At 54.0% G+C, this 27,560-nt stretch overlaps 2 protein-coding genes across 9 annotated transcripts in view; one reads left to right on the forward strand and one right to left on the reverse strand.

Moving 5' to 3' along the window:
* Window positions 1-15,521, forward strand: part of HDAC5 (histone deacetylase 5) — a 92,925-nt gene extending 77,404 nt beyond the window's left edge. For all 7 annotated transcript variants that reach the window (XM_059726879.1, XM_059726881.1, XM_059726882.1 and 4 more), the window contains 11 exons: window positions 14-63; window positions 147-254; window positions 1,905-1,960; window positions 2,628-2,715; window positions 3,309-3,428; window positions 3,891-3,988; window positions 4,384-4,502; window positions 6,212-6,345; window positions 8,463-8,547; window positions 8,863-9,016; window positions 10,609-15,521. In XM_059726879.1, coding sequence (XP_059582862.1) covers window positions 14-63; window positions 147-254; window positions 1,905-1,960; window positions 2,628-2,715; window positions 3,309-3,428; window positions 3,891-3,988; window positions 4,384-4,502; window positions 6,212-6,345; window positions 8,463-8,547; window positions 8,863-9,016; window positions 10,609-10,648 — 1,052 coding nt within the window. In that variant the 3' untranslated portion in view covers window positions 10,649-15,521. The remainder of the gene's footprint in view (window positions 1-13; window positions 64-146; window positions 255-1,904; window positions 1,961-2,627; window positions 2,716-3,308; window positions 3,429-3,890; window positions 3,989-4,383; window positions 4,503-6,211; window positions 6,346-8,462; window positions 8,548-8,862; window positions 9,017-10,608) is intronic.
* Window positions 15,522-16,790: 1,269 nt separating this feature from the next.
* On the reverse strand, window positions 16,791-26,274 carry G6PC3 (glucose-6-phosphatase catalytic subunit 3). 2 transcript variants are annotated; one of them, XM_019475698.2, is made up of 7 exons: window positions 26,219-26,274; window positions 25,423-25,650; window positions 22,680-22,786; window positions 21,246-21,336; window positions 20,073-20,191; window positions 19,177-19,318; window positions 16,791-18,174 (listed from the first exon to the last, which is right to left on the reverse strand). In XM_019475698.2, exons 2-7 carry the CDS (start codon window positions 25,638-25,640, stop codon window positions 17,814-17,816), a joined length of 1,038 nt encoding a protein of 345 aa, XP_019331243.1. In that variant the 5' UTR covers window positions 25,641-25,650; window positions 26,219-26,274; the 3' UTR covers window positions 16,791-17,813. The 2 variants fall into 2 exon arrangements, with proteins under 2 accessions (XP_019331243.1, XP_019331248.1); XM_019475703.2 differs by lacking the exon at window positions 26,219-26,274 and adding an exon at window positions 25,734-25,817.
* Between the last annotated feature and the right edge of the window lie 1,286 nt (window positions 26,275-27,560).

Below are 27,560 nucleotides of genomic sequence, written 5' to 3' on the forward strand. Positions count from 1 at the left end.
TGTACTCTCCTAGGTCCCATCAGCCAGAAGATGTATGCGGTGTTGCCCTGTGGAGGCATTGGGGTGAGTACATCCTTGGGGACAGGGCTGAAGGGAGGGGGCATCACAACCTCTATAACTAATGACCCTTGTCACTCTGTGGGCAGGTGGACAGTGACACGGTGTGGAATGAGATGCACTCATCCAGCGCAGTCCGCATGGCTGTGGGCTGCTTGGTGGAGTTGGCTTTCAAGGTGGCCTCAGGAGAGCTCAAGGTGAGGTCTGCACACGTGCATGTGCATGTACACACATGCACGCAGACATGCACTCGTACATGTACACACCCACACGTATGCATGCACAGAGCTGCTAGCTCCTCTCTGCTGGTGGCAGGGGTTCCAGGTGTGGCACATGCTCACCCTCTAGTGGCGGATTCCTGCTACTGCATCTATCTAGCCTGCATTCTCAATCCCAGCTCCACAGAGGCCCTTAGGTCCCTGACTCCTATGTGGGCTTTTAACTCCCAGAGACATGACTGGCAGTCAGGAGCCTAATACCCTTGTGGGCCTGCCTGGGCTTTTGATGCTGGAAGCCCTTAGTTGACATGGAGCAGGTCCACGTACTGCAGGGGTGGGCAAAATGTGGCCGAGGGGCCAGACGCGACCCACCAGGCCATTCTATTCGGCCTGCGGGGCCTCTAAAAATTTAGAAAATTAATATTTACTGCCCCTGGCTGCCTATCATGTGGTCCTCAATAGCTTGCCAAAATTCAGTAAACGGCCCTCTGCCTGAAATAATTGCCCGCCCCTGATGTAGTGGATAACAGCTGACAGCTGGAGCTGCTCTGTCAAAGCCTTGGGCTGTAGCTATGAAGGTGCAGTCTTCAATCCCTGCTGATCCATGCAAGGGCATCAGCCTGGTGTGACTCCAGGGGAGGGGGTACTAATCTCCCCTTCTCCCCTGCTCAGTGAGGAGTCACTTTTTTGTGGCTCCCCCTTTGCCCCAGATGCAACAGCGAGAGCTTCCTTGCTCCACACACTTGCAGCCTGCTTCTCCCTGGGGCCCTTCCCCGGCTCACTGGCCCTCTCCCTGGGGCTCTGTAACATGCAGCCCTGTGGGGCTGAGCTGCTCAGTGCCTTGGGAGCTCTGGCTCAGGCTGGAATTGTAGCTGCTTTTCTTCCAGTTTGGCAGCTGGAACAAGAAAGAGGAAAATCTCCTATGTGGCTGGCCCCCATGAGGCACAACATGAGGAGCTCTGAGCAGGGGGTGGGGGGAATGAGGCAGAATGTTTGGGTCTCTTCCTAGTTTTGGAACACAGTCTTTAGGTACCAAAGGAGAAAGTTGGGAATCAGGACTCCTGGGTTCTGTTCCCAACTGTGGAAAGAGGAGCATGGTCTTGTGATTAGGACAAGAGGATGGGGGCTGGGATACCTGGGCTCTCTTTCTAGCTCTGATAGTGCTTCTCTCAGTTGTGGAAAGGGAAGTGGAATCATGGGACTGGAGCAAGAGAAAGCACATCAGGATGCCTGGGTCCTATTTCCAATTCTGTTGGGGCCCACTCCATGACCTAGAGTCCTACTCTGTGCCTCAGATGGGGAGAGCAGGCCTTGTCCCATGAAGCAGCCCTGATCTGAGGTGCTGCTATTGGTCTCCTGTTCTTTAGAGAGTCCTGTGAGCCCCAGTGTGGCCCTGGGCCCCAGTGTGCCAAGTGCTGCATACAGTCCAGATGGAGCTGAAACAGACAGCTTCCATTAGTCCTGACAGCCTCTGCACCCACGCTGGCATTTCTCCCTGCCCTGATGGGCTCTGTCCCTGCCTTTCCTGGGCATCCCTGGAGCAGGGTCAGGGCTGGGGAGCCCTCTGTTCTGGAGAGCTGCTGGTCTGGCTCAGTCGCATAACCCCACTCCTGTCCCGTCTTCCTGCAGAATGGGTTTGCGGTCATTCGGCCTCCGGGGCACCACGCTGAGGAGTCAACTGCGATGTAAGTGAAGAATTTCCTTCCTCACCAGCCCAGGCACCCTCATGGGGGTAATGCAGAACACAGTGGGACTGTCTGATGCCCGGCTTTCTCTCCCTGGCTTGTTGTCTGCTGCCAAGAGCCCCATCAGACCACTGAAGAGATGGCTCCTGTCTGTGTCATGCTGCGCCTCACCCCCTCTCCCACACAGTGATGGGATTTGCCAAGGGTGATGGCTTCTGTGGCTAAACCTGGAATGCCTGGAATGGGCCTGATTCCCAGGCAGTGCAGTGCCCCTTGCCTTTTGAGAGCCAGGCCTCTTTGTAGGACCTCGAGTTAGGCTTCTGAACTCACGGCAGGCACCTTAAGGTTGCTCCCTGCCTAGTCATAGCAAGATTTGGTCTTAGGCCCCAGCACATTCTGTTGCGGGATGTGTTAGGTAGTAGCATCACCCTGTCCTGACCCCTACATATGATCCAGGCCTGGGTTTTCCCCGGAGCACAGACTCACAGACACACTCCAAGCAATAACAAACATGGTAGTGAAAGCCCTTCTGGCCACACCCTCCACCCTGCAGTCACTAGATCATGGCAGCCCTGGTGTAGACACAGGTAAATTCTGGAGGGCACATTGCTCATCTCTCTTCTGCTAGCTAGCAGTGACCATGCCTTTTCCTCTCCTGCCTTTCTAGGGGCTTCTGTTTCTTCAACTCTGTTGCCATTGCTGCCAAGCTGCTCCAGCAAAAGCTCAATGTGGGCAAAATCCTCATTGTGGACTGGGTAAGAAGCATCTGACTGCTCCCACCCACACCCAGGGCTTGCCCCTGCCTAGCCCTCTTCTGAGCTTGCCTCCTGGCATGAAGATGGTGTCCAGGGAGATAATAACATGGATCACATTCTGTTTAGTCACACAAAGAGAGGCTGCATCCATCCCCAAGTGTGACCACAGTCACCTATTTTTGCTTGTCATTAGTAGTCTCCAGAGGCAGCAACCTGCTCAGCCAAAGTAAGGGGATTTGTTCCCACTTTCTGAGCTGCTGCTCTATGCAGAGATTCCCTGGGGATGTTTGAAGGGCTTGAAAGTCACTTGTGGTACCCCATCCCCTGCAGACTGTGAGAACACAGGATCGGGGCGGGGGGAGGCACTGTGGGGACAGCAAGGGGCACCCCTGCCATTGAATGGCAGCTGCTGGGGGGCTGTGGGAGAGGGACAGCTGGGATGTGATGCTGACAACTAGTCCCAGACCTCAGGGACATGTTAGCTGCCTTTGGTTCTCTGCATTGGCCCTGAGTGGAGTGTAACAGGGGAGGCCTTTGCCCAAACCTGAGCTGCACCCAGCCTTTAGAACTGCTGCACCCCATTCTGCCCACAGGACATCCATCATGGCAATGGGACTCAGCAGGCCTTCTACAGTGACCCCAGCGTGCTCTACATCTCCCTACATCGCTATGACAATGGGAACTTCTTCCCCGGCAGTGGGGCCCCTGAGGAGGTGAGTGCCAGGCTAGCCTGACCCGAGGGGTGGGGAGTACTAGTGTCACCCATGGGCCATGGCTCCTTACATGGTGCCCGTAGCCAGAGGACAGCTCTCAGGAAGGTAGGGGCTGTCATTTTAAGGCCTGAGGCAGCAGCTTCCTTGTGGGAAGCCAGCTGTACTCCAGGGCAGGAGGAGGCCTGAGTCCCTGTGGGGCAGAGACTGCAGACAGGGATCTGAACCACAGTCTGTAGGGAGTATGGGACTCCCTAAGCTCAGACCAGGGCATTCCCAGCAGGGGGGTTTAGCCAGGCAAAGTCTCTCAGTGTCTGCTTACTCCCCATCACCTCCAGAGGTGTCTTAGGTCTTCCCCCTCACTGCAGCTCCTGTCACCAGCCTGTGTGAGGCTGGGACCACAGGGGCTGAGCTAGCATGTCCCTCTACCCCATGCTAACGCCATCCACTTCTCCTGTCTTGCAGGTTGGCAGTGGGATGGGCGTGGGGTACAATATAAACATAGCTTGGACAGGTGGTGTGGACCCCCCCATCGGAGACGTGGAGTACCTGACTGCATTCAGGTAGGGGTGCCAGGCAAGCTTCAGCTGGGGGTGCTGCTCTGCTGGTGCAGCCCTCTCCCTCCACCCCCCCTGCCTCCTTCCCTCTCCTGGGGGGTGGGGGGAGAATTGGAGGGCTCTCTTCCTTGGGGGCTGTATTGGATGGTCGGAGAAAGGCAGGGGACTTGCTTTGCTCCAGGGCAGTTGCTTGGGCCATGACTCACCGCCTCAGGCCCAGAAAGTGTTTGTGGTTTGGTTTGAGGGGCAGGGCTGGTTAAGGCTTTCTCTGTCCCACTCCTGAGCTGGCAGGTCCAGCCTGGCAGCCCTGGGGACCTCAGCAGTGGGCTGATTGAGGCTGAGGCAGGTGAGGGGTCAAGGAGGATGCTCTGAGCTTAGTGCCTATCGCATCTCCTCCCTAGGACGGTGGTGATGCCGATAGCCAATGAGTTCTCCCCAGATGTGGTCCTGGTCTCTGCTGGCTTTGACGCAGTCGAGGGACACCTGTCTCCCCTGGGTGGCTATTCTGTTACTGCGAAATGTGAGTATGGGGGAAGGCTAGCAAGGCGGGTGACTGACTGGGGAAATAGTGTCACAAATGGTGAGCTTGTTCCATAAAGCTGAGAATACCCACATGTAGGTGGTGGCCTGCCTTTTTTGTGGCATCATAGTGTCATCTGCTAGCAAGGCCTGGAGCAAGGGCTGCTTGGCCCTCCGTACTACAGGTTTCAGGACACATTCACCCCCCACTCCCCTCCCCCATCCATTTATGCCCTGCCTTTCTTCTGAGCTCTTCCAGCCTCTTTTCCCTGCCCCCCATTTGTAAGCCAAGTAGACCTGCATGTGCTACTGTGTGTGGAGGGAAGAACCTGAACTAGCGGCATAGAAAAGCTTCTACTGGCCATCTGCAGTGCCTGCAGTAAGCTCCAAATTCAAATTGCAAAATGCTTGAATAGTTGGCTTGCTGCCTACGTAGCATAATTGCATTTTAAACCCTGACTTCTGTCTTTTAGGCCTCTGCCACACATTACATATATTACTTAATTAACTGGTTAATCTCTCAATAAATTTAGATCAGCCACATGTGCAAAATAATTATCACACCATAAAAATGTCTCTCCAGGTATAAAAAGAGCCAATCAGCTACAAAATTTGTGCCTGTAAATATGTAACAGCTCTGTAGCTGTTTTCTATCCTGCTTTAATTTGAACGTGTGGTAGGGCCCTTATAATTGCTGTGTGTGTTTTGTGTCTGTTTAGTTTCATTGTTTTTTTGATTTCGAAATGACTGACACCTAGGGCTTGGGGATAAAAACAAGAAATAAGAACTCTTCAGTCCTGAATATCATTCACATTGAGGTTTTTCTTCTTAGACCTGAAGAATAATGCACTATGTTTAAAAGCTTGTCTAAATCTATTACACATGTGCAGTTGGTCCAATAAAAGGTGTCATCCACAATAGTCCTTGCCTCTCACATTCACATTTACACTTACCTAAAAATGAGAGTTATAAAAAATTATTAAATTTTTAGAATTTAATGTAATTGTTTCACAGTAGCAGTTAACTAATTTGTTTCTTTGTAATTAGTATAATATATCTAACCTGAACAAGATTAAAGTCTCTCTCTTCACTAATTTAATAAATTATTGATAAAATATTTTACTCTTACTTGACATTATTTGACCAGTCAATTTGACTAAGTATTTTTTGACTACTCAGATACTCAACCCTAGGATGGGGCTGCCCTATTAGGTACTAAGAAGTCATGCTTGGTGATGGGCAGGGCTGTCCTGAGGCAGGGAAAGGAGTGAGGGGCTATTTTGGAGTGTTGCTGGAGGGCCATGGTTGGGGCCAGGCAGGGCTGTCCTGGGCTGGGGGCAGAGGTCATGTCAGGAGGCAGAGCACTTCAGTACTGGAGAAATCAAAGATGTATTAGTACTGACAGAGATTCATGAGAGATGGCCAGCCCAGGTACCCAGCCCAGCAGGGCAAGCTAAGCTGGGCTCCATCCCTGGCCACCATTCAGCCTTTCTGTAGGATGAAGGGATTTCATACTCCCTCTGTGTGCCATGGTGTGTGCAGTGGGGAAAAGGAAAATGTCACTGGGGCATAAACCAGCAGCAAAGCCCTTTGCAGTGCCCAGGTGATGGGAAAGATGTACAAGATATGGGCTGTTTGCCTTCTTCCCCCAAGAAATGGGGTGGTCTTATCCCACCCAGACTGAAGGATGTTTTCTTCCTGGTTCTATAGGTTTCGGACACCTGACCAAGCAGCTGATGAAGCTGGCTGGTGGGCGTGTGGTGCTAGCCTTGGAAGGGGGGCATGACCTGACAGCCATTTGTGATGCCTCGGAGGCCTGCGTCTCTGCTCTGCTCAGCTTAGAGGTGAGCACTGGAGTGGGGGCTTTTGTCCAGCTAGTCCTAGCCTGCTTGGCCCATTCTGGCTTTTCTCTGGGTCCCCCTCCCATCTGTTGTTTAAACCAGTGGGGGACAACCTTTTTGTCAGGCATGCCTTGAACTAGCTCTACACCCTCCCCAAGCGCCACTCCTATCCCTTTTCCTTGCCTGATCTACTGGGCTGCCTTCTGCTTCCATCCCTGTGCTCCATGTCTGATCTGCCACTCTGTTTTCTGCTTCCTGCCTTATCTGCTGCTGTGCTGCCTGTCCTCCCTGATCTGCTGAGTGCCACCTGCCTAGGTTGCCCATGCCACTTGTGGCACCCTTACCTCAGATTTGCCACCCCTGGTTTAAACTATGAGCCCCTCAGGTTGGGTTGTCATTGTGTCTGTGCAGCACCTGGCATGACTGGGCCCTGGGGCAAAGGTTGCCTGTCCTATCACAGTGTTGGGGCAGCACCTGACCCAGTGGAGCACTGCCCTCTGTTGGGGCCCTTGGGTGCTGCTGTGATGCATGTAACCATTACTAGCTATGAATTAGGTAATTACTGTTGTTATGGGCTGTCCTGAATAGTTTAGTCGGAGGCGGAAATGCTTTGCTGAACGGGGTCATAGTCTCTAAGAGAGCAGACTGCTCGGTAGAGAGGGCCCTGTGTTTCCTCTGCCCTCCTACCAGTGAGCGATCACAGCTGACAAGAGGAGGCAGGACAGTTTCACTTGGAGATGATGCATCTCATGTCTCTGGCAGGTCTTCCTTTTGGTTGGGGTTTCTGAATGCAGGGAGGGAACCTGGTTCATATTGGGGTTCTGGTGCAATGGGTATATAGAGGCATAATATACAAGCCATGATACCAGCCAGCTGGGCCTGCTCCTGGGTGAGATCAGCCCCAAACCAGTCTGTGGGTTGTGGCTTTTACACTGGGGCATTCCCTTGATTCCTGTTAAACCCAGCTGTGACTTCACAGGATGCTGGACCATGTATATGGGGGTGGGGTTGGCTCTTGCTGAGTGCTTTTGAAAACCCATGCCTGGACATCAGTTGGAGCCTCTGGGCACATAGAGGACACTCCTGCACTGATCCAACTAAAGGATCAAGACCAGAACTGGTCCTAATTCCTGTCCTTGCAGTAACAGGACACCGATGATGCCTTCATCCCCCTGCTTTACCAGGGGCAGGTTAAGGGATTTGTGATGTTTTGGTCATTGTGCCTGGGAGTTGTACCAGACCAGAAGGTTGTTCCTAATGTTTTTGAGAATCAGTTAGATGGGGCTGATTCTGCCTTAGCAGGAGCTAAATGAGATGGCCTCCTGATGGCCGTGCCATCCCTGCTTTCCTGTGATTCTGTGACTCTGAAGCCCCACTGTAAGTGTCATTAGCTCTGCAGCCTGTTCTCATTTACATTTCACCCCATCCAGCCTCATACCATAGCCCAGCCCCGCTAGGTTTACAGTCACAGCAGGGAGGGTTTAAAAACGGAACCGTGATCCTAGTGGAACTGAGAACAGCTGACTTCAGAGGGACACTCTGGATCTTATGGCTTAAGAAAACACATTCTTGTGTCAACAGCATTTGGAGATAGCAGAATCTGGTGGGTAAAGGCAGAGATGTCTGGGAGCCCAGGCTCCTGAGTTGTGTTGCTTGCTCTGCCTCTGGCCGGAACTGTCATCTGGGGCCAGTCGCTTCTCAACCTACACACCTCAGCTTCCACATCTGCAAACTGTGGCAAGGGATGTTGGCCTCACTTTGTAGGGCACAACATGAGCCCCTGGTAGGGAGCTGGCATGAAGAAGATATGCATCAGTAAAAATCTGATGGGGTAGGTGTGTCCTGGCAGCGCTTCTGCAGCCAGTCTGCAATGATGAGGCTTCCACCACCATCCTGTGGGATAAAAAGATGGGCATGGGTGGGAGGAGGGGTGGTTATGCAGGGGAAGGTGGAACTGACTGAAGCCTGGGTGGCGATGTGGTGGAAGAGTGTGTGTGGATGCATGTGTGTGTGTGTGCGCGTGTGCGCATGCACAACTGGATGCATACACATGTGTATGGTGGAGGATGTAAAATATGTCTCGCTTTTTTGACTGTCTCCTTCTCTCCCATCCCTCCCAGCTGGACCCCCTGGACCCAGCGATCCTGCAGCAAAAGCCAAATGTAAATGCCGTGACCACGTTGGAGAAGGTCATTGAAATCCAGAGTAAGTGGGAGCACCTGGGGACGGGTTGGGGGAGCCCCATATTAATGCCCACCATTTTCACTGCTGGGTGACACTACAGAGGGTGACAGGAAAGCAAGTCTCTGCTTTGCACAGTGACAGCAGAGTTGGGAACAGGTCAACTCTTTTGTGGGGTTCCAGTGCTGGCTGTGGGGGAGCTCCCAGCTACCCCTGCCCCAGCCTATCCCAGCAGGAGATGCTGTAAGGGATGATGCAGAAGCTCCAGCCCAGCCACATGAAGCAGGTTGTTGGCTGTGGAGCTTGATACCCCTTGTAATGAACTCCTGGTGCCTGCAGGCAAACACTGGAGCTCTGTGAAGCGCTATGCCTCTGTGGTCAGCTGTTCCTTGCTGGAGGCCCAGAAGGGCGAGGCGGAGGAGGCCGAGACAGTAAGTGCCATGGCATTGCTATCAGTCGATGCAGAGCAAGGAAGCACAGACTGCAACCCCAGGTACGGTCCTCCCTCCCTCCTTCTCTCCCATGTGTGCCACCTTGTCCTAGTCCCTCGTCCCATCCTGGACATTTTGGGTCACGTTGCACATAACATTTACTCACCTCCCATTGCGCTGGTTCATCCTTCTGCAGCCCACAGGCTGATTTATTGAGCTGTGCGCTGGGAGGCTTTACATCTGGGTCTGGGATCCAAGTCAAGACTTGCCAGTGACAGCAGGGATAGAACTCTTGGCAGGCCCAGGCCTTTGGCTGTTGAGCAAAGAAAAGTATTTGTTAGTTGATATAGCAGTAGGAGGACTATGACACAGAAGTCATACATCTGCTTCAACCCAGTAGGGGGCAGTGGTGGATATGACCACCCACACACTCCCACACCCTCAGCCAGTTCACATCTACAGTGCTACAATTTCAAAAGTAGCCTCTGAAGCTGCTTCTGTTGCTACTTCATGCCCAGCTTGGTGCACACCACAAGCTGGTGGGAGGCCACCTCAGACCAGCCCCTTCTGCCCAGGCCTTCATCTCACCTGTGCCTGCTTGGATCTGTGAGCCAGGTGGGTACTGGAGTCACTGAAGCAGGTTCAGCAACATGTGGTGTGCCAGCTGGGCAGGAACCCCCAGCACCAAGGGCAGGTCCCTCTATGGCCTGGACTTGTGGTGTGTTCAGGCTGGCCATAGGACCAGATACCATCCAGTGATCCACTGAAGAGGCCCCATGATGCCTGGAGTGAAAGGCAGGGCTCTTTTGGTGGGGCCAGGATGAGGGGAGACATCCCAGCCTGATCTGCGCAGGGGATCCCAGTCCTGTGTCTGCCATATTAGTCTCACCTGCTAGCAGGATGGAGCATGGAGCCAAACCTCAGTGTCGTCAGGCTTATCCCCATCTCCTCTGGCTACATTCCCTCATTTCCCCTGCTTCCTGGCAAGTAGGGAAGCAGGTGGGCAGGGGGCTCAGACTTAGGCCTTATCTGAATGGAGATATGGCCCCATTTAAGCCATTGGGGGCTGCAAGGAGCACCTCTCCTCGCTCTCTGGCCAGGGACATTTCACATGAGTGACACTGAACATGCTCCACCCTGGCTTCAAACAGGCATCTGTTCCAATACTTCTCCACCCCCCACCACCTCCATGCTGACCTTACTTGCTTTGGGGGCTTGTACTGAAGGGGTATGGCTGGGGGGAAAGAGGTGCTACTGTGCTCCCCTTGGCACTGTGCCTCATGATTTATATTCTAGGTGCAGCTCAGTACCCCCATCCTTCCGGGTGCTGTGCAGCCCTGGAAGACAGCCTCTAGTCTAGGCTAAAGAGCCTGCGCACAGGACTAGGCAGACAGAAACATGCTACAAATGCCTGTGCCTGCCTTTGCCAGAGCTAATTTGTTTTTAGAGGGCTATGGGAGTCAGGGGCACCCTAGCTGCTGGGCTGTTAGGAAGGCTTGCTTGTCTGTGTCACAGAGGCAGGCGTTGAGAACTGAGCCAGCCCTTATCCAGGCCCCTGTGACTGCCAGTGAGCACGGCACAGCTGGATCTACAGAGCTAGCTGCATGCTCGGGCTCCTGCATTAACAGGCAGTGTGTCTCTCTTTGCTCCCTAGACAAGTGGACGAGCCGATGGAGGCCGAGCCCGTGCTGTGAAGTGCCAACCCGTCGTGTAGCCGTCGTCACTCTTGTGGGTTTTTTTGGTCATTTGTGATTTTGTTTCAAAAACAAAAAAAAGAAAATTCTTTTTTTTTAATTAAAAAGAAGAGAAAAGAAACAAAAAAACCCCCACATCACACTTGCCTCAGCCACTGAGCGGCGCGTGCAATTGCTTGTGTCCGTCTCCAGCCATCTGGACCCACCAGCATCTCAAACTCAACCCCGTGCCTCCGGGATCCAGGGGCTGGGTTGGGTTCTCCTTCACGTTCTTTCCCCCGTTTCCTTCTCCTCCTCCTTTTTTGGGGGAGGGTTCCATCGTTCTTCCCTCCTGACACCATGCAGTAGCAGCTAAATGAGGAGCCGTTTCACGTTGGAGTCTTTTGCACTTTGGGACTGGGAGAGAGGAGATCTCCAAACGGATCAAAACGCTAAGCAGCAGCATGTCCCGTTTTCTCTTCCTCTCTCTTCTTTTCTTGTTCCCTTTTTCCTGCTCATGCCAGAACCTGAGCTCTGGGGCTTTCTTGTATTTAGGTTTTTTTTACCCTTCACACCTGAATTCATCTTTCTGTCAATGGTGTTTAAGTGTTTCTTAAGACAGAAGTGACTCTTGATTCTTCTTGAAGACGGTCCCTGGGGAAGGCGGAAGGAAATATTTGTGCCTTTAATTAAGTCATTTTTTTTTAATGCCTTAATTTCCCTGTGATTTTCATTTTTCTCAGTTTAGTTACCGTTTCTGAGGGAGATATACATATATAAATACAGGGGAAAAATAAGAGTCACGCTATAGTATGATTCGAAATCTACCCCCACCCACCATCCCCTCTCACTCCCTCCGGCTCCTCACCCTGTAATTAATCCCTTTGTAATTAAGAGAGCCATTGTGAGCATATGTTCCTGACCAATGCTTTCTGGAAGTTGGTTTTTTTTGTTTTGTTTTGTTTTGTTTTGTTTGGAGAAGCCTCGTCTCACTGTAAATAATTTGATTTCCTGTATCATGTGCACAAAAACTTGGTTTCGACGAAAACTTTTTTTGTCCGTTCGTAAAAAAGAAAAAGAAAAAAAAAACTATTTTCTTTTCCTGTTACTTCACCAGCCTAAGAGAACTTAGAACGATTTTAGCTTTAAAAGAGAAACAAAGGTATATAATTTTATTACAGATGTATTATTTAATAGTATTTTTTTAATTGCGCCACACACGCTTTTCCTTTGGAAAGTCGGGTGGGGGGGAGCCAGGGATTTGTAACAAGGACAGAAATGGGTCGTTTTGTTTTAAATTATTCTTTGGTGATGGGATTTCTCGGTTTCGGGTGATGTCAGACTCCGTGTCGTGTTGATTTGCTCTGAGTTGAAGTCTTGACAAAGCCCATTAGGGTGACAAATGGCTTTGGTTATGAGTTTGCTTGTGGCTGCATTTTCCAATGCCCTCTCTGAGCCATCTAAGCTTGTGACCCCCTCCCTTCTAATGTTCCTGCACCCCCATGTTGCATCTGGGATTTTGGAGTGAGGGAGAAACGATTGGGGTTTCTTTCAGGGGGAGGAGAGTAGCCCATTGTAGTGGGAGAGTGCAGTTGCAATGTGCCCTGCCAAGTGTAGGAATAGGAAAAGGCCCCCCAGGGCTGAAGTACAGGAAGGAGTGGATCATGCATTGGTCCCTGCACCGGAGCAAGTACGCTGCAGCAGTGCATTGGCCAGGGTGACTTCTCAGTGCCCAACACGAAGCGATGCAGGAGAATTTTGAGCTGGCTGCCGTATGAGGGAGGCATTCTGGGAAATAGCACTAAGACTGCAAGCTGGGCCCTTGACTGCTGCTGGCTGCCTTTTGCAGTGGTTGCCTCCCCCACTATCTAGTGCTTGGGGCTAGGCCTGGATCCAAACAGCCCCAGATGCTGTGATCCCGGATGCTGATGAATGATCCCTATAACGGGGGGAAATCTGGGCCCCAGATCCAAGCCCCACTGAGCTGTGGGCTCAGTGTTCCTGTTGCCAGAGGGATGCCTTCCTCTGTAGGCAGTTATCTTCCCTTCACTTTCTTGGCCCCCCCTCTCCCCAGCATTAGACTGGGCAAAGATCCTGCCCATGCCAGCACTTAACCCCAGTAACAACAAGTGGAGGGCAGGCAGACCCATAGCAGACATTCCTGTGGCTCCACCCTCCTCTGCAGGTTGGGCAAGATTCAGGGGGCTTCTGGCCTCCCATCTACAATGTAGACGGGATAATCTGGCTGCCCATTGTCACAGCCAGGTCTTGTGCCCTTCAGACCTGAGATCAGTGAACAGATCTTCTGCATCCTTGCACCCTGTTTTCTCACTGAGCCCCTTTCCCCTCCTTTCCAAGGCTGGCTCCAAAGCATCCTTCCTCTGGGTGGTGTCCTAGCCCTAGGGGCCAGTAGGAGCACATCTCCCACCAGAGAGTCTGGTACCCAACACTAACAGGAGAGGAGGGGAGAGTCAGTGCAATGCATAGTTGAGAACACTACATGGCACTGGGCAGCACTGCTACTGAGCACTACGTCCCCATCCCCACCCTCAGCTGTGGCCAGGGCAATTGGAAAGGCCCTTGGGGTAGGCTGGGCCTGTGCACCTCAGCCTTGACTTTGCCGCCTTCCAGGGGTTTGCCCTGGGATCCCCTGTGGCTTCTGAGCACTCCCGTCCATCAGAGCCCATGTACAGCTCCAGTGCTTTTCAGATCCTGGCTGCCTTCCCCCCAGGCAGGGCAGAGGCCTCTCCAGCTCCAAGATCCCAAGAGCATGTTAAGCCAGGGCAACACCTGCCAGAGGCAGCCCTGGCCTTGCCATCTTGGTTTCAGGCCCTGTGGCTCCCCCAGACGAACGTCCTGCTTTGACTGGGAGGTTGTAAGGAACCCAACTCTGCCAGGGCAGAAACCAGACAGCTCCTCTGCCTCTACTTATCAGCACCTCACCCCCCACCCCATCCTCTGGGCCCTGCTGGGATATGCCAGCTGTTGGCCTTGTTGGTAGCATGGACAGGGTGACAAGGCCAGTCGCAGCCTCTCAAGTAGGAGGCACGAGGGGATTGCTGTGGTGGAAACGATGGAGGCAGGAGTGTTTGTGCCTAGGATTTTTCAAACAGCTCCACCACAAATGGCCAGAGGGAAGGGTTTTTGCCACTAAGGGCTCTCTCAGCTTGGGGGCTGGCTCAAAAACATGCCAGGCATGCAATGATTGTAGCGTCCCAGGGTGGAGGTTCAGCTAAGCAGGTTCATGCCCTCTAATCTGCCTTCACCCCCCCCCAGTGCTGAGGGGACATTAGTTCCCTGTCCTGACTTGTGTTGGGGCATTTCCCTCTGCCTGTCCACAGTGGGGAGAGGCTTCACAGTTGGGCTGCTGTGTAGGGAGATTGGCAGGGAGGGGAGGATCTCTGCATGGCCCTTAGAAGCTGATGGGAAGTGGAGTTTGCTCCAGGGACAAAACCTGCCTCCTCTGTTGGTGCTGCTGTTAGCTGTGGGCAGATGCTAAGGGCTTGAGTAGGCCATGCAAAGTGATCTCTCTCCATGTCCCTATCTTTGGGGGCTTCCTTGTCAGGTGGGAGCTGGGCCCTCCTCAGCCTTTGGCAGGGCTGCCTCCAGGAGAGATGTGGACATCCCAGACAGCTGCCTTCTGAGGGGGTGGGGGTGGGGTGTTAAGCCTGGAGAGGGGGCTTTGTGATCTCCTATGCGATTCTGGTGCCTGATGGGGCAGGAGGCTGTGCAGATGGGGCTCAGGGGGCACTCAGCACTGGAGGCAGGGGGAGGGCAATGCCAACAGCTCCTCCCCACTCCTGGGTGAAAGCCTTACCTCTGCCCCCCACCCCAGCCCCTATCTCACCCCAGGAGCAGGGTGATTCCCTTCATCCCCCCCCCCAAGAGGAACAGCACACAGCTTCTGCCTGGGCCTGGTGACACCAGGGTAGACAAGACCTCAGCTTCTTTGTGAACTGTGCTGAAGCCCTTCACTCTGACTCCTGCAAACTATCCCGATCCCATGTCTGCGAACAGCACAGCCCTGGGGCACCCAGCCCACGGCTCGTCAGGCTGACGCTCCGTGGCACAGGCAGCTGTACTGATAGGGCTACGTGTCTTTCTGTTGCACTGGTAACTGGAGGGTCCCATTCCTTGTTGCCCTGCATCTTAGGCGGTTGTTTCTGTTGGTGTAAAAATACCACCAGATCCACAGGGTCCTATTGTCCAGCACTGTGGCACGAGTGCGCTGACAATGTCAGAGACAGGCCACAGGGGAACACGTTCCCAGGACAGGGCAGTGGCAAAGCCATGGGGCAGGGATGCCAGTGTCTTATCTTGGGGGAGGGGGAATTCCCCTCTAGTCTTAGGGCAGCTGAGCAAAGGAAAGCTTCTCTCCCTCCTTCCCACCTTGTTTCCGCACAGGGTTGGGTTTATCCACAGCAGTCAGGGAGCAAGTCCCCCAAGGAAGGGAGTCCAAGCAGGTGCTGGGGGAGCTAGGGTGCTGGTTTCAGCCAGGGCTCCATTTTCCATTCATTTGCAACTAAACAACTAAGGCGAACCGAAGCCATCGCTCCGTTGGACGACTCCGTGCGTGTTTGTCCGTGGTGTGGATTGTGTCCCCTGGGTATCGTTTCTTGAGCTTCCCCTGTCTCGGCAGTATTCAGTTGTTAGGGGCGCTCTGTGGGGCTCTTGTCTTTATTTTGCTTCCCTTCCCCATGATGCTGTGATGCCCCCCTCTTCCCCCAGGGGTGGGAGCTGTTTTAGCTGTCTTTAGTTTCTTCTTTTTACCCTGTCCCCCCTTTCTGTTCCCCTCCCTTGCTCTCTGTCTTTCTCTTGATATGGTTTTCAGTTGGGTATTTTGTAATCTGTTATAATGTTTGTCCTTGTGTAAATAAAACTGTTTCTGGCAATACCCGGTGGTGGAGACAGCCTGCCTAGGTTTCTTTGGGCTTCACATGCTTCCTCTTCACCAGGCCCAGGTCCCACTGGGCTGACAGCCCTTGTCCTACTAGCAGCAGGGTCATTCCTATTCATTTCTGTAACCAAGACTGCCACCAGCACAGGAAGAGTGCAGGGTCTGGCTGCTTTGAGACCTCTCTGCATGCTTCAGGATTGTACAGCAGGAAGAGTCTTGCACAGGGCTTTGGGAGATGCAAGTTCAAACCCCAGCTCAGCCAAAACCTCTCCAGGTAGGACCTGGCAGAGTGACTACATCACTTTGTGCCTCAGGTTCCCCAGTTGTAGAACGGGGGTAACAGCCCTACCCTGTGTCCTGACAGTGTGATGCTTGCCAATGATGAGGCACTGGTGAGGTCCCTCATGATGTGACGTGCTGTTTGCTCTGTCAGGGTGACCAACTCTTAGCCCTGCGTGCTGTTCCCACAGTAAGGTGGAGGGAACATCACACATGCATGAAACAGGTGCTGTGGGACCACATGATGCAGCAACCGTGGCAGGGAGGTGCAGCTCAGAGGCTGGAGTTAAGCCCTGAGACTTAATGGATAGGGAGAATCCAGACCCAGGTGCCAGGGGCTCATCTGCTCACAAAAGTTAAGTCAGACTAAGAGGGTGTGAATTTAAAGTGCCACTGCTGTTCAGGAATAACTCCCTGTGCAGATGCTTGGTTTGGCCCAGGAGTAACATGTTACAGTTTCACTTGGGCCCCTGGATAGTTACTGTGAGATAACTCAGTGTGCAAACTGGGCTTTGGAGATCCACTTGTTCAAGGAAAAACTGAGTCAGAGCACCCTCTAACCCAAGGGCTTCAGTGGCAACACCCAGTACCTCCGATAACTGAGCCAGATCCTCAGCTGTGGGCTCTTTGGCAAAACTCCACAGCAACCCGCACAGTGGGGCTACACTGACTTCCATGTATGGCCCTTGGTCCATGGCCATATTGTCCTGCCCCATACCTATCACTAAGCAGGGCAGTGCCTGGCATGAAAGGGGGTGGGGAGAGGGAGGTTAGAGCCAGCAGCAAGCCCAGGACCCTGGGGAGAGCCCAGCCTCTTCCCACTGGTCAAGGAAGTCAGGACCCCATCGCCCAGTGAGGATCCCTTTCCGTCATCCCTGCTGCCAGGCCCCATTGTGCAGATTAGCTTTACCCCTGCATCTCAGCACCTTGGCACGTCCCAGGTGCTGCTGCTCTCTAGTTTGCAATGATGCACTGAGTGCTCACAGGTGGCAGGATGGTCCTTTATTTGGTTTGAATCAAGTTGCTGCCTGCACTTGGCACAACAGCTGCACAGTGATTGACACTTCCTGTCATCCTGTACAAACCTAGCCCCTCCTCCCTCCTCTGCACTTCAAGCTCCAGAGGTTTGGGTTTAGCATTGGCACTGACAACAAACACACATGACCAAAGGATCTGTACTCAGCAGGGGCAACCACCTGGGCCTACATCTGCCTGCAGCCATGTCCCAGGCTAGCGTAACGGCACGGATTGCTGAGGGATTTTTTTTCTGGTACGGGGCCTTGGCCTGGGCTAAGCAGATACACTGCTTCCCTGCACGGGTACTTGCAAAGGGGTGCAGCTGGGAATAGGGTACAACAGCACTGAGCACTGTCTTGAGTCAGGCCCCTGGGTCACCCAACACCACATCTCTAGTGTGGATGGAAAGTTTGCAGCACAGCAGCTGCCTGGGGCCCAGCCCCATCCTCCAGCCTCCCTACCTCACTGTGTGGTGCTTTGTGCTTGGCCCCCAAATCCCTTGCTCTTGGCAACCTTGATGGGTGCAGGGGAGACCTGCAGGGGGAGGGGAAGACAGGGTAGGGGAGACCCACAGCTGCTGGACAACCAAATGGCTCTGGCATGGAGCTCCCATGTGCAGAGGCCACAGTGGCCATTTTGCAACACTGCTTGGTGCTCTTACTCAGCACAGGCAGCCCCTCGGGACTGGTGCAAGGTGCAAGCTGCTGCTTGGTTAAAGCCTGGCCCTTGGGATCCTCTCTGAGGGAGGCTGCCTGCCCATGTGGAAGGAGATGCTCTGAGCTCTTCACTCAATGAGGACCTGATGCTGAGCCTGCTGCTCATGCTAGCTGCATCCAAGCCCATGGAGGAGAACTGAATTGGGCCTAGAGCATCCAGTGAGGTGGGGGCTATAGAAGGTGAGAGCACCTGAGCGTTAGCTACATGGAAGGGCCAGGGGGTGTAATCGGACAGGTTGGGGCAGAGGAGTGTGAGTCAAATGCTGCGCAGAAGATGCTATGCAGCATGTGGCTTGGGTTGCAGGTATGGGATGGAGTGCACCAGATGTGGAACAAGCACCACCACCACCCATGGGGAGGCGACATATTTCACGAAGCTCAGCCCATACCACAATGCAACATTCTCTGGCTGCAGCGTGTCGCTGAGCAGGCGCAGGGCAGGCAGGGCTACCAGGGCGCACACGGCTCTGTGCTTCCAGCTGGGTCCCTCATGCTTCTGCTGGATGGCAGTGGAGGAGCAAGCAGCCAGCCCCAGGCCCAGAGCCGTGCCGCTGTCTCGGATCAGCGAGGCGAAGGGTCGTGTGTCCATGCGGATCCAGTCAGGGTTCCTGCACCATGTGGTGGCAAGGTGGATTGACCTGCAGCAATGGGGACAAGGCAGTGCTTATGACCCCTCTCTGAAGCACCCTGCACCAAGAAGCCTGTCAGCTAAGGCTTGGGACTCTCCTACAAGCCCAACCATTGTTGGAAGCCAGTAGGATCCTTAGGGTATTCACAGGAGCCATGGGAAAGAAAACATTGTACACCTCTCCACATCTGCCTCAAGGGTCTAACTACAACATAGCAGAACTAGGGCCCTGAAGCCCCCTAGTAGTGATGTGGCATAGGGCAACTGAAAGGGCATCCCAGCTATCACCTGCACCCCAGGCTACCTGAGTTAAGCCAGCAGAAGCCCTCTTATGTCTGGAAGCCCTGGAATTCGCATGGGCACTGGCTGCCAGCTTGTCTGTCTCTACCCCAAGGCTCCAGCCCCTTCACTGCTTCCTCCCCAGGTTGCAGCTGCACCTCTTCCCGCACTTTGTCCTTTATGCAGTCCCCATCCATGGCCTCACCAAGTCCCAGGACTTTCTGGTCTACCTCCTCCTGGTTCTGGCCAAACTTGCTATCTTTCAGATCAGGGATTTTTCCCCCCTGGGTCAAGTACGAGTGTGTTTCCTGCACCCACTGACACAGCTATGCAGGCAAAACTGGGGGCAAAGCAGAGCAAGGACTGGGAACACTGCCCTGTCCTTGGAGTCACTGTGCCTCCTTGCAGCTCCACTGCACAACAGCTTACCTCTTCCTGGGCTAGGGGGATGCTCCTTCATTGTACCCAGAAGCTGCAGGAGGGCAACCCTGTGTACAAAGCCCCATGGAGAAGGAAGATGTCCCAGACTTGGTGGGGGGGTCTTCAACTGGAGCAGAGAGAACCCACTGGGTCTACCCAGCCATACCTTGCACCTGCTCAGGACCCAAGATCAGTTCTGCCTTTGTTTGCTCAGTGCAGTTGGGCTTAAGGTCTGCAAGTACCTCCCCCCTTCAGCTCTCCCTTCAGCTCTGCAGAGCGGGACAAAGGGGCCCCTCCTGGTTGAGGAACTCACCAGTCAAGGTCTGTGCCCAGGGCAATCATGGCACAGTACATCAGGCAGGCACTCAGCAGCAGGCCCAGTGAAGTAAGGCCATAGAAACGCAGCTCCCTCCTTGTTGGGACATGGGCCTCGAGCAGCCAGCCCAGGGCAGCACCTGCACAGCAAGAACAGGCAGATCTGGAGGGATGGGGCTCTCACCTGAGGAGGAAGGAGCCTGACCTCCCTCAGGGGAGGAGGAGGTGGAGGATGTGGCCTGGCCCACACCAGGCGAGCAGCTCCACCCCTGCAGCCAGCAATGGGAGCTGCTGTCCCGCTGCTGCTATGAGTAGCAGCATCAAGTACTTGCTCATGTGCAGCAAGGTGTGAGGAGGGGAGTTTAATTCACTGCATGCCAGGAGTGCTGCAAGAGGAACCCCGGGGCGTGCTGGGTGCAATGCTTTGGTCCTGGGATTTCTGGCACTGGAGAACACCTATGGTGCTGTAGGGGGGTGCCTTGGCTGACATATGTATGCTGCTGGGAGTGAGGGCAGCCTGCAATGACCTCTAACCTGGCTACTCTGGCCAGGTCATATGTGAAGTCGCTCCAGCTGGCAGCACCATCCATAGCCAGGCTGTGGGCAGGTGACTGGGCTGGTGCAGCCTCATACAGCTCTAGCATGGCCTGGCTACCTCACACACAAGTGAGGGCAGAGGCAGAGCCATGAGCAGGGCCAGCCCCCAGCTTGGTGCCTTCCATAAGGGCGTTTGTAGGTGATTCAGCTCCCACCAGCCCAGCTGGGCCTACAGCCAGAACCCAAGTACCCATCTCCTTCCTCACAAGGGGAAGGGAATGCATCTGCCAGGGCTAGAGAAGGCCTTAGAGCTGCAGCTCCCTCCTACCCTCCACAGCCCTCTCCCAGGCTACTAACCTGCCAGAATGCCACCAAGCACCTGATGGGGGAAGTGAGCCAGAATGAAGATGCGAGAGAGCCCCACGGCCAGCAGAAGCAGGAAGTAACCCACAAAGGGTGCAAGCTGCACCAGGCGGCTGTGGGAGAGGGAAGAGGCAGGGCAGTGGAAGAAATCCAAGGGGAGGAGACTGCAGCAAGAGACCAGCCCCTAGTGGCTTCTGCAAGTTGGGGCTTTGTCTTTGTTTTTGCAGGAATTTCACCCAGTTCTCAAAGGCAGGACCCTACTGGGCAAGTCATTTGCAGAGATGAAGCTGCATTTGCTAGAAAGTATCCTGTTCAGCCATAGGCTGCCCCATCACTGACGTGGGCCGTGTGCTGAGTTTGATTCAGCAGAGCACAGACTGATTTTTTAAGTGCGTGCTTAGGCTCATGATTTGATGCCTGGGTGAGCTGCTGCATGACCCTCTACCTGGGATCTCTTGAATGTATGTTAACAACTTTTTGTTAATACACAACTTTTGTTAAGATACAGCTGCAGGATGTTGGCTGCCAGGGCCCCCCTGCTTTACCTCCGGCAGGTTAGGGTATTGCTTTGTGTTGCATCAGGGTTAACAGTAGTTTTAAAAAGAGGTTAGATTATGGATTTATATAGGATAGTTTAGATAGAGATGATCCTGCCTCAGGCAGGCGGTGGGACTAGATGACCTCTGGAGGTCCCTTCCAGCCCTACTTCTGTATGATTCTATGAATGGAGGCGCAGCCTGGTATTAACAACTTGGTTTCAAAAGTGGCAGCTAACCCAGCTCAAACCCTCCTACCATGTGTGCCAACAGGGCTTTAAGCTCTTCAGCTGGGCTGGGCTGGGCTGGCCAGATATCATGTTCTTAGACACCTGGGACTGATCCTTTGTTGCCCTGCATAGTGCCAACTGCCTGCAATCTGCTGCCAGGTCTGATTAGGCACGTTTGACCAGTACTGGCACTTCTGTGAATGAGGACCCTGTGTTCTGAGTAAGAGAGAATCAAGCCCTGGGTAATTCAGCCCGCTGCAGATCTCAAGGCTTAGTGTTTAGTTTACACCCACTGGGATAAGCTGAGCATGAAGCCAGACCTGGGCAGAGGCTCAGCTGTCTTATAGTGTGGTCAGTCAGTATCAGAAGACTGCCTGACCCAGGGACCACACAGCACCCACCTGCTGGAGTGTCGGGAGGCCGCTGCCGAGAGAGCTGTCACCATTGGCCACAAGGCTGCCCCTGTGATCATGCAGTGACCAGAGGGGCTACCTGCACGGAGGGAATGCAAAGGGTTAAACATATTCTCTCCCATCCCCTTGACAGAATGAGTCAAGGTGGGAAGCAGGATAAGCCAGAGGATAAGAACAGAGCTTGGGGCACCTGGGTTCTCTTCCTTGTCCTGCCACTGGGCTGCTGAGCATGTCCTTTCATTCCCTGTGCCTCAGTTTCCCTACCTGCAAAATGAGGGTCATGAAACTGACCTCCTCTGTCAATTGCTTTGAGGCCTGTCTAGGAAAGGCACTATGGAGGAACTGCAGAAAGGTGGAGTTAATGGCTGGCTCAGCTGGGCTGTCCCCAGTAAGCGCCATTAGGCAGAGCCAGCGTCAACTCTGCAGGATGGGTGCCTGGCTGGTGCAGATTGCTGCGGCTTTCCAAGGGAGGGCTCAGCCCTCAATGCCCCATGCTCTCCTCTTTCAATGCCAGTGCTGATGGGAGTCACTTCCTAAGAACCATTGGGCCTGGCCTGTAAGGGGACTGAGCATGGCAGAGGCTGGCTGCCTCCAAGGCAGGGCAGATGTATGGATGGTAATGTGCCAGTTTGGGAGGAGTGCAGAGTGGCTTGTGCATGACTCGCCCCACTGTTGCTATGCAATGGAGCACTGTGCTAAATCAGCACTCAGTTTCCCAGGAGACAGTGCTGGGCCCCCTCAGCTCTTTAGCACACGTGATCTCTGGGCACTTTAGCAAAAGAGGGCAGATATCAGCAGCTCCATGGGACAGATGGAGCAACTGAGGAAGAAGCACTTGACTAGAGTGGATGATTTTCAAAAGTCTTTGAAGAAATGGCTGCCTGTGATCAAAGGGCACTAGACTCAATAGCCCAGGAGACCCCACCAGGTCCTGAGCTCCTGAGTGAGTAACTGTCTGCACCATGTGACCTAGTTTGCAGCACACTAGTTAAGCTCATAGAAAAGTAAATTCTCTCTCTATACCTTGGACCCATGCAGTAGGCTTAATTCCTGGGGGCCGTGTTGTGGTCATAACAGATCCCACAGCTTTCTGATGCAAAGTGCAATCAGCCCTCTGGGCCAGATTCCAGTGTTACTTTCTACTTCCCTGAATGCCTGCTGCTGCTTCAACTCAGCATCACAGTCATCTTCACTTCCAGTCCTAAACTGCTCTGCGGTGCTGCCATGCTCTGCGAAGCAGCTGCCATGCTCTGCCTCAAGAGGGCAGCATGTCAGTGGCAGGGGACTAGCAGGGGGGTCAGTGGCAGGGGACTGGCAGGTGGGGGTCAGTGGCTGGTGCTCTGAGAAGAGGAAGTCTGGCTATCGGAGCAGCGGTACTTCCTGGAGACATAACCTGAGGGTCCAGCCTTCTCCATAACCCACCTGGCCCCGTTTCACAGGAGACAGGAAACTGGCGTAGCTGGCCACTGTCCTTGCTGGTGAACCCGGATTCGTAGACCCACCAGAATGGCCGTTCACCAAACAGGAACCTGAGGGCAGGAAGAGGAGACAGAGCTGTGAAAGCCACAAAACACAAGGCCCCAAGCTCCCCGCCACTACGCTCTTCCTGGAGTGTGTGGGCATAGACACACAGCAGGTTTACTTTGGAGGGGACACACAACACACATTCTTACACGGGGATAAGTCATTCCAGCCTGGGGAAAAGTTACCCCAGAGCATGCAACATGGAGTTTGGGCCAGCTGTTCCCAGTGACAGAGGTGTCAATGCAGAGTGACTCTGCTGAAGACAGCTGTCCTGAAAGAGCTGAGATCAGGATCTGGCCAGTACATTCTGTGACTGCTGGTTGCTGGCTGTTAAGTGAAGGCTCAAAGGTTATGGAAGAACAGCAGGAGGAAAGGACAGAAAGGAAAGGATATAAAGCAAGGATAGAGAGAGAGGAAGAAGGAGAAAAGCAGACAGAGGTGTGGGGGTTTGCAGAAGGGAGGTGGGTGATACTAGTGAGTGCTGGGCCTGATCCATCGTCCACAGGTGTCAGTGGCAAGATTCTTGCTGACTTTGGATGAGATCAGATGGGACCCTTAGAGCCCAGTTCAGGGCCTGTTATAATCAATGGAGAGACTCCCATTGATTTCAGTGGGATTTGGATCAGGTCCTCTGAGCCCATGTGGGCTGGGAGGACAAGCTGCTTGGGACTCAGTGGCACTGACAGCATGAAGCAGCTCTGGGTAACCCCTGGGTTCCCTATCCCTTGGACAGCACTTGGATTGGCCTAGGAGGATTCAGACGGGGCTGCGTGTCAGGACAGTGCCCTGCTGTCATCACACAGGGCCATGCCGGGTTTATCCTCACTTGATTACATCCAAGGCAAAGATGTTTCAGCTGCCAAACTCAAACAATGGCCTTTCTATTGGGTACTGCCTCAAATTTGCCTGAACTCAGGTCAGGCTGGAAGCCTCTGCCTCTGCCATTGTCACTAGAGATCGTGATTTCATTGCAAGATTCAACTGATGTTTTCTTCAGAAGCTAGTAGAGAGTCTGCCTTGCTTTCCCACAGCCTGGCTAAGGGGAGTGGGATCTTTCATGCAGCCACCAAACAAACGTGCAAATAGCAGTAATGATCAGCTAAGTGGGTCCCTCCACCTCAGAGTCCTGTCTCAGCTAGTGGCCACCTCTGGCTATGTCAGAGGAAGGAATCCTGCGGTAAGCAGCTGCTTGGGTTTCTTTTTTTCACACATGGAGCCCATGGCCTGGAGAGAGTGCTTGGGTTTCTCTTTGTCATTTCCTCTTTGCAGGAGTAGCTCACTGTACTTTGCTGCATGAAGCTGCTGCTGTACTGAGCAAGCTTGAGTGTGCTCTCCCAGGGATCTCCTAGGACAACTTCGAATGAACTGGGAGAAAACAAGTAATAAATAATATTCTGAGCAATGAAACCTGGGATTTCTTGGGCCATTAGTTCAGACGCCTGAGGCTGAGCTGCTCAAAGCAGCACAAAGGATTCATCCCCAAAGCCTTGTAAAGCTCCATCTGACTATCCTTGAGGGCATCATCAGTGGTGGGGAAAACTGTAATGACAAACTCAGGTCTGCTTCTGCTCTCCCCAGCCATGCAACACCCCCCCACCCCCGGGGCTCAAGTCTCTGCCCTGCAACATCAGCCATTCCCCTGTGCAACTCTGCTGCCTTTGAGGCCCTAGGTTTATGTTAGACTGAGAAAGAGGGAGTCAGGCCTGGAATGGAGGATGTGGCCCCTCATGGGCACTGCCCTCACTTTATTGGTAGGTTAGGACTGGTTGGAAAGCATGGGCGAGACCGGGCCATGTACAGGCGGCACAGATAAAGGAGACGAGTGCCTGTTCTGTGGGGAAGACCAGGCTGTGGGCAATTTGGTGACAGAAAGACACAACAGGGTGAGGATTCAGAGAAGAACAGAGGATTCTGGGATGGTTTATAAGGAAGAAGCTGAAGAGTTTGGCTAAGCAAGGACAGAGAAGAGTTGCTACACAGCCTCAGGAGGCTGTAGTAGGAGGAGCAAGGCTTCACTAAGGAAAGGCAGATTCAGGGGAGAGCTGGGTCCCACCCTGCATTTTGGGGGACTTATCAGAAACACAAGAGACCGGGTGTCTCCCCTCAGTGGGATCAACAGCTGTGGAACAATCTGCCAAAGGAAACTGGGTTTGCTCCATTGCTCAGGATAATTAAAACTGGACTCTACAGTGCACCAAAGGGGATGGATTTGCACTGGCCCTTCACACAAGGGACCTGGCACAGGCACTTCAGCTTCTGTGTTGGGCAATAAAAACATTACGTTTGTCCTCCAGGGGCAGCTCACAGGTCCACCTAACCCCGTGTCCAGTCTCTCATGGTGGAAGAGATCGGATGGGACAGTGTCTATGCAGGGCTGGTCCAGACAGATCTGTCCCCTGCCCCTCCCCCACTACAGCTCCTGGCATCTCAAGGAAGGCCGAACTAGGAGGCTGCAGCCCTAGCTATCATGTTTGATACCCACAGACGGGCCTGTCTTGCGTGAATCTGCCCCATCTGCCTTTCCTTAATGGAGTTTTGATCTTCTCCGGGCTGCTCGGGATACTTGCAGGTAACCTACAAAGCCATCACGCAGCACCAGGCTTTCAAGCTCATCAGCGTAAGCCAGGCTCTCGCCTCTCACCATTTGAGCACCACGTTGAGCCATTCGGAGATTAAGCCTATCCACAGCACGGCCACCCCGACCTTCCGGTTCAGGAAGTAGGCCAGAGGGAAGCAGACAATGAAGACGCACTTAGGGTCCCCCAGGAAAGTTGCCCAGAGCCAGAACCTCTCCAGACAGGGTGGCCCAGACTGCAGCACCTCCGCGAAGAGGACCCCGCTGGCGTAGAGCGCGTCCATGGCGGCGCGGCTGGAAGAAAGGCACACGTGTGAGGCCCGAGCAGCACCAGCAGGGCGAGTCTGGGGGTGCAAGGGGGCATGTGCTGCGCCTACCATGGGATCACTAGGAATAGCTCAGAGGCCTGAGGCTGCGGGGATGGAGGCGATCGCCTGGCACAGGGGCTGGGGCTCCCGACTCTCTCCCTGCGTGGCCTCCTACCTCGCCCCCTCGCCCTGGCGCCTGCGCTGGGGGACCGGGGCGGCGCAGACACAGGCCCCCGGGCTGTGCAGGAGCGGCTCCCAGACCCGGCCTCCACGCAGGGGGCGGCGGGGGCACCGGAGCTGCCGCTCCGCAGCCCGGCCCGGCAGGGGGAGAGGCCGGAGGAGGCCGAGCCGGAGGTCCCGGTGCAGCGCGGCCGGGGAGGAGGCAGAAGCGGTGCAGCACGGGCACGGGTCGCCCCATGGCGGCCCCCCCCCCAGCACCCCGCCGCGATCAGAGCCGGGGCACCGCCAGCCAGGGTCGCGCCAGGGCGGGGACTCGAACCCGCGGCCCAGCGATGCCCGCCCCCTGCACCCCCGCCGCCCACTCCCGCGCTCACCGGCAGCTCCGGAAGATGCTTCCTCCTCCCGCCACGCCACGCCACGCTACGTCACTCCTGCCTACATTTCCCAGAGGCCTCTGCAGCCGCTGGGCACGGGGCCGGAGAGGGATCACGCTGCTTCGCAACGCGTTCCCTTTTCCAGCCGCAGCTCGGGCAGGGGGATGCCGCTCGTTGCCTCCGCTTGTCTCCGTGAACCCCCCCCCACACCTCCATTTCAACGCCTGAGCCCCAAGCGCAACCCGTGCCCCTGGCCCACTCTAAACCCGTCCTAATCCTGGATGCCCCTTCACCCCTACCCCAGCCGGTCCCTCCTGTCTTCCAATCCCAGCTAGCTCTCTCCTCCCTGTAGCCCAGGGGCGGGCAATTATTTTGGGCAGAGGGCCACTTACTGAGTTTTGGCCAGCCATCAAGGGCCGCATGACAGGCAGCCAGGGGCAGATAAATATTGATTTTCTAAAACTTTTAGGGGCCCTGCAGGCTGGACAGAATGGCCTGGTGGGCTGCATGCAGCCCGCGGACCGCATTTTACCGATCCCCGCTGCAGCCACTCCTACCCATGTCCCCAGATCTCATCCTTGCATTCCCAAATCCACCTATCAATACTCTAAACCTAGGTGGCTATCACCCTTTTAGACTCTTGGTCCCATTTCCTTTTCATTCCTCCCAACCCCAGCCTGCACATCCCCTACAGTTATCATCACACCCTCCTGCCTCCCATCCATCATATCCTCCTGGTTCTGCTCTTTTAAGGCCTGATCTATGCCGTCTCCCATCTATGCCTGCTCCAATCGGACTGGAGCAGTAGATGGCCTCTAAGCAAGAGTCCTGATGATGGTGAGGTAACCAAAGTCTTAAGTCATCCTTGAAACATCCCATCAGATGCATGTCTGTACTGTTCCTAATATGTGCAGCGTTCAGCATCCTCAGGGAAAAGTTGCCGGTAAAGGAAGACCTGTCAGCAGGGGAGAAGTAGCTTTACTCCACTGTTTGCTTTTTATAAGTTTTGAGGATTTGAATCTCAACTCCTTCCCCCCCCCAAAAAAAGTTCCCCTCACCCACTTATCCTTTGTCTTAGAAATGTTCTTATCGATCCTAGAAAATTGTGAATAACCAGTTCTCTAGAAATGACAAAGAAATGAAATCTGATGCCTCGTGATGCCATTTCAGGAAAAGAAGTCCTGCAGTTCAATACTTCTATTAGGAAAAAAAAAGCCCTACATATCAGGCCCACGCCTAACAGCTCATTGTCCTAGCTGTTTCTGCTGCCCTAGGGAGTGATGATGCCAGTATCAGTGTTTTCCTTTGACTGCCCACATGCCTGACCAACCACATGCCCATT

This window comes from Alligator mississippiensis, chromosome 4 (assembly GCF_030867095.1).
Source record: "Alligator mississippiensis isolate rAllMis1 chromosome 4, rAllMis1, whole genome shotgun sequence".
NCBI lineage: Eukaryota > Metazoa > Chordata > Crocodylia > Alligatoridae > Alligator > Alligator mississippiensis.